Source organism: Falco peregrinus, chromosome 7, assembly GCF_023634155.1.
Source record: "Falco peregrinus isolate bFalPer1 chromosome 7, bFalPer1.pri, whole genome shotgun sequence".
NCBI classification, from domain to species: domain Eukaryota; kingdom Metazoa; phylum Chordata; class Aves; order Falconiformes; family Falconidae; genus Falco; species Falco peregrinus.
In genome coordinates, this window is record NC_073727.1 from 9,116,916 (window position 1) to 9,122,915 (window position 6,000).

General features: G+C 37.3%; 1 protein-coding gene across 3 annotated transcripts in view; it reads left to right on the plus strand.

Moving 5' to 3' along the window:
- Positions 1–5,108, plus strand: part of ERO1B (endoplasmic reticulum oxidoreductase 1 beta) — a 32,646-nt gene extending 27,538 nt beyond the window's left edge. For all 3 annotated transcript variants that reach the window (XM_055810266.1, XM_055810267.1, XM_027789164.2), the window contains 2 exons: positions 343–476; positions 1,418–5,108. In XM_055810266.1, the coding sequence (XP_055666241.1) occupies positions 343–476; positions 1,418–1,478 (195 nt within the window). In that variant the 3' untranslated portion in view covers positions 1,479–5,108. The remainder of the gene's footprint in view (positions 1–342; positions 477–1,417) is intronic.
- Positions 5,109–6,000: the final 892 nt, after the last annotated feature.

Consider the following 6,000-nt stretch of genomic DNA (forward strand, 5'->3'; position numbering starts at 1 on the left):
TCTTGTAAGGTCAGGTGTGGGAGGAAGCTGGAAGGTAGTGGGTGTGTTTTCATATGTGTCTGTTGTGGCTGAGAAGAAAAGAGATGGTCAAGGAAGAGATTAAAAATAAGATGGAGAGCAAGTATACCTGAGGAAACAAATGTTCTTAAATAAGTGACTGAAGCTGGTACACAATTGATGGCATGGTTCTGGATTGCGTGCAGTTATTTGCGTTGAGGGAGTGTCAATATGTAAGAAGTGGCACTACAGTTTGCCTGAATCAGTAATTTTTAAACTTTTTTACAGTTTTCTGAGAGTTTGAAGGAGTGATCTTATTGTTAAAACATTGGACTTTTCTTGTAGACTCAGGGCTTAGGAACTGCCCTGAAGATCTTATTTTCTGAGAAGGAAATACAGAGCCTTCCTGAGCACAGCCCATCAAAAGGTTTTCAACTCACACGTCAAGAAATAGTTGCTCTTGTAAATGCCTTTGGAAGGTAAGTTTTTGTCATTTGTATAGTAGAAAAGTGGTAAACCTTCAGTGTTGACGCTCAAGGCCTGTGGAAAGACTGTGTTGTACGTGTAGCTGTAGCTTTTCAAAAGCTGAATTACTATTAATGATACTGATAAACTTTATGCTGTCAAACTGAGTCTGTGGAGTGTTGATTATTAGCCTTGGTTATCACTCAGTGTTTGGACCTAATTCGTCTTTCTATCTCAAATCTCATAAATTCCATCTTGCAAAAGCTGAATTTAAGTCTCTGAAGCAGTCATGAGCATTAGGCTCTGAGCATGTCTCCACCTTTTGAACACTGACTGCAGCTGTTCTGCATTTTGTATTTCTGTTTTAAATGAGCGTATCTAAAAAAAGGTAGTGAAAAAGAAGAAATATACATGGAGGTGTGTTTAACACCTGTCGCTTAGCCCTTAGGCTTTTGGATTTTTGTATGTGATTATTTTTGTGAAAACTTTAGTTTTGAATAATTTCTTAAAAGTTACCCCAATCAAGTGATGAAATGAAACATTTTAACAGCTTGAAAAGATGTGTAGAACTTGCGTTGTTTGTCATGCCAGTTATTCAGATCTTGAATGTAACAATCTGTTCCTGTTTTAAAAAATGTAATAAACATTATTACCTCTGGTTAGAGATTTTTGGATGTTTAATGAAGTAATATATATTAAATGAAATATATATATATAAATTTTAATTCCTGAAATATATTATGTAAGTATAATGGAGAGTCAAATAGTAGTAATCTTTTGAGGGAAAGTAGTACGTTAAGCATGTTCATCTTTGGAACGGAATTGTGTTTTGGGGAAAAAAAAACCAAATTAAAAAAAAAAAAAAAAAAAACAAAAAACAAAAAAAGGAAGATGATGATTTGCACTTCTCTTTTGCAGTTGACTTACTAACACTTAAGGGGTTCTTGTTTTTCAGGCTTTCCACAAGTATAAAAGAGTTGCAGAATTTTAAAGTTTTGTTACAACAAACTAGGTAATGAAGGCCTTTGCACAACCTGTTAGTGAAGACCACTTACCTGACTGCATTGAGCAGAAGGAACCGATCCTTACAGGACTCACATGAACTGATAAAAAGTAAAATCAGATACCAACTTGAATATTTATGTTTAAACTAGGAATGGTTATTAATTAGAAAAGATATTTATGAATGAAATAGTTTTTAAATGTGTAAATTATGCTGATTTGTTTATTTTTTAAGTTCTCTGCTCACAATTCTGTTGTACTGAGACTTTGTCATAAATTTTCTTTATTTCCTTGTCTTTCTGAAGACAGTTGTTTCCTATGAAAACATGTGTACCTCTGCCCTGACTTGGCCTGTCCTGAGAGAGGTGCTTCACCTCTCCCAGCGAGCTTCAGTGTATTCTGAGGATTGGGTATGCTGATTCTGGCTGTCTAAAAGAAGAGGGGGGGGGGAAAAAAAAAAAGAAAACAAAAGGGAAAACCCTCAAAAAGCCAAACAAAACCAGAAAAGGAAATAAGGCTCTTGTTGAGTTCTGCCTTCTTACTGTAGTAATGAAACTTTCTTAAAAATAGGACACTTACTGAGCAGAAAAATTTATTTCATACAGAGCTCCTTTGCATCATGCTGATATCAACATTTTTTTTCCCCTGTGTGCTGCTTTTCAGAATTTCCTTTTTTCTTTCAAATAACTACCTTGTCTCTGATGCAGCACAGTTGGAAGTGACTTTTCTACTGCCCCTTGGCTACCTGCATTTGCTTGGGGGTGGGGGGCAGGGCAGGGGGAGGTGGTTAGGGGAATGCTGCTAGCTGAAAAGCCTCAATCAAATTCACATCTACCCCATTTGATTTTCTAGATGGTAATGACGAGTTCGATTTCCAGAAATTGTCTTTTTAATGCCTAAAATGTTAAAATAGCACACTTCAATCTTTGAGCCATGGAAACAGATTTGCTCTTTATGGGTTATGTTTTAGTGCTATGTGAAAAGGTCATTGCAAGAAGTAAGAACTTGTTTTTGTAGTCACTTTTAAAAGAAGATGCTTTTTAAAATTCATAATCACACTGACATTTAATACCGCATACTCTTATCTATGCAATCCCGAGCTGTATCTTCTTTAATAGGATATTCAGAGTAAAAAAACGGGTATGTTAATAACGTAACTTTCATAAAATAAGAAATTCTCATGTATCATTGTCTGCAAATGTCAATGATAATTTACCATTGTCCAAAACAGAATTCAGAAACAGCGTTACTAATTAGTAGCAACCAAATAATGGTTTAAATTTAAAATTAAGTGGTAATTATTTTTTTTTAAACCAGCATGCTTCAAAGTGAAATTAGGAGTGATGAATGCAGGAAGTGCTGGTACAGTGTAGATACATCTCTTGTTTTTAAAAATAAGTCTCTGCAAAATAAAGTGCTCTTAAACATTTTTCACCCTACCAGATATTTAGTGACCTGTTTATATAATTGATTGTAACTGTATTGGCTTCCATAATATGTTCCTTTACAGCTGAGTTTTTCTGAAAGCTGGAATATGCTCTATGTCCTTTGTTTCCAGACTAGCCTCGAATTTCTACCTGACTAGAAATGAGACTATCCTGCTGACACTTGCTATTACAAAAAGATACTGTTTCTGAAGAAAGTAAACCCTGTTGAGTCAAACTGGGATAAGCTAAATGAAAGAAAAAAGAAAAAAAACCCAAACAAAAAACCACACCAAAAAACCAGACCAGCTCCTGCAAAGTTTTGGTGATAGTTGCACAAATTGGCAGTGAACTGGTATCCAGTCAGAAGTTCCTGTGAAGCCAGCAGGTGATTTAACATGGTGTTAGAGAAAGCTGATGTCACTCTGGGGGATGTTACGTTCTTACCTAGCAAGTCTCTCTTGCCTGTGGGCACCTGTCTGAGCAAAGTGGCCACAGGCTTCCTTTTTCTAATTAATGGAGAAGAGCGGGTGATTTTTAGGTGGATTCATCTGGCCTGTTCCAAGCTCTGTATTCGCACCCCAGAGTTTATTTTTCTCCATGAAATTGAAGTGGGAATCTAGGTAACTAGCTTGGATGTGAACAGCTGTGTTTGGTAAATGAGTTACACCCTGAGTATCTAACTCTTCTGAGTAATTGTATCTATTGAAAGAGTGTAGTTTTCAGTTGGCCATTAATTCCTTGCCTTTTGGATTGACCTGCAAGGGCTAGAACCTGTAGGCTCACTTGTGTGAAGAATGCTATATAGGTGGGATTTACCTGTATTGTTACATATAGTGCCTAAAGGTTTAGGCAGGATTTTCTAGTTAATAAAAAAAAAAAAAAAAAATGGTGTCGTCTGCGCTGCCCCAGGAAGGACCTTAGTCTCAGACTTGTTTCTTCCCTTTTTCCCCTTGCTTTGTGGGGAAAGTGAATTGCTTCTAGACACCTTCTGGGGATGCAACCCGTGCCTGGTTAAAGTCTACAGACACTGAAGCAGCATCACATCCTGGCATCATGCGAGCAACTCAGGCACACGGATCCTGGGCACCGGCTCCTTGCAGCCCTCGTTGGCGCGGTGCAGGCAAGGTTAATGCCGCTGGGGAAGGACATGAGGGGATGGGAAGCTTCTCTTTTCCTTTGTGTCATGAACACAGGAATGCAACAGAACTTGAGCAGATCCGATGTGTGGGAAGTTCTCTTGCATTTGAAGGTACATCTCGCTTGGTGATCAAATACGGAAGGTGTTCCACTTCACTGTCGCTGTAGAAATAGGACATAAGCTTTTTCCTGTTATAAATCTAGTTGAAACAATTTTCCTGTCACCATCTTTTTTACTGTATTTGATGTACATTCTGTGACTATGCTGCCTATGAAGTTTTGCCATGGGAATCGGATGACTTTGTTCTTTATATGTTAAATTTTAGAAATTTACAGATCTGTTTTTATACTGAAGAATAAGGTTAGTTACACTGTCCATGACCTGTAGACTATTTTAAATTCCAGCTCCCTGTTGGAGATCAGCTTGTCAACATTGTCTGTCATTCATTTCAGAGTAAAAAGTACATTTCCTTGTACAAATGACACCATGATTGTAATCCCAGAGGTAGCGAGAAGACAAAGACAAAACAGTTTCATTTTTCCCAAGTTGTGAAGACCTACGTGAAATGGTAATAAAAAAAAAAAGACTTGGTGTAAAGTGCGCAGGTAAAACACAGGGCACCGTTGCTGAAGAAGTTGTTCTTCAGTGCCTGTGGAGGAAGGTGAGAATATAGATCTGAAATGGTAAAACAGAGAGACATGTGTAAGCTGGAACAAACAAAAGTGTTTTCCTGCTTCAGCTGATGATTTGTGCTGTATGTCATTGTATGTGCATGAAATACACTGTGCCACACTTTCTCCAGTTGTGTTTTGATGGTTGGGTTGCCTTTATCTGACCTTGCTTTTTGCTTTTTCTGGGAAATGACCTGTAATATGTTGTAAATAATCTAAATGCTTATGTTTATAAAGTAGCAATCGGCAATTCATCACTTTACAATTCCTCCATACAGCTGGCCTATTAAAATGTAATATTTATTAAAATCAAAACAATGTTGGAACTGCTTACTGAGATCTAAACACTTCTGAATCTTTGCTATGTTTGAATCTATAAAACGCGAATTAAAGTATTTTCTGCTACAACTTCTTTTTGTGAATGTAATTTTTTGGGGTTTTGTTTTAATTTTTTTTTTTTTACTCTTCATTTACTTTTCAACTACACTTGGTAGAAATGATATAACCGAAGTAATTTACACGTTGGTCATTTCAGCTGAAGATGATGAGCAGGCCTGCACTTTCACTTTAATTCTGTTCAAAAGATGGTGACCTGTGTCTCGCCGTGTGCTTCAGTGTGTCAGCGCATCTGAAATGGAATATGCTTCTGCATGAACGTGGCCAAACGTAGCCCCTGACTGAGTCCAGTTGGGTTTAAGAGTCAAAAAGGCTTATGTTGAAGTGAAGTCTGGTCTGGTCTGTCCTATTCTCAGAATAGCTTATAAAATCAGTTTTGCAAGTACTTTTTTCTGGTCTGTTTATGCAGTGGGCTCCTAATGTGAAATTATTGCCCTTAAAGGGTTTCCACAGCTTTCTCTTTCATTCCATGTATGAATTTTTAACAAATTACCTTACTGAAAAATTGCTACATGTCTTTCATCCCCAGTTTAGGTGGGTAAGTACCTGTTACACAGGTGATGATAATTAGTCATTTAATTCAAATTTAAGGTCTTACCTTTCACATTGTTGTTCAAATCTCCTGTGTTTGAGAGTGTTCAGTTCTGTTCCTACGATTGGTTATAGTCACTTGTCACACCACGTTTTTGCGTGCATGCTGTGGCATAGGGATCAAGCTTGTTGTAAGCACGAAATTCTCATAATTTCTGCTGTGCAGCTATAGCTGCTGTGAAGAAAATTTAATTCCTGCAGACTTTTCTTGCACTAGGTCTTCAGGCAGTTTAGTACAAACGTGATTGTTGAACTCCAAAGGGTTTAATAAAATCTCTGTTCCGCTCCCAACCCTGTGGCACCTTTTTAATCT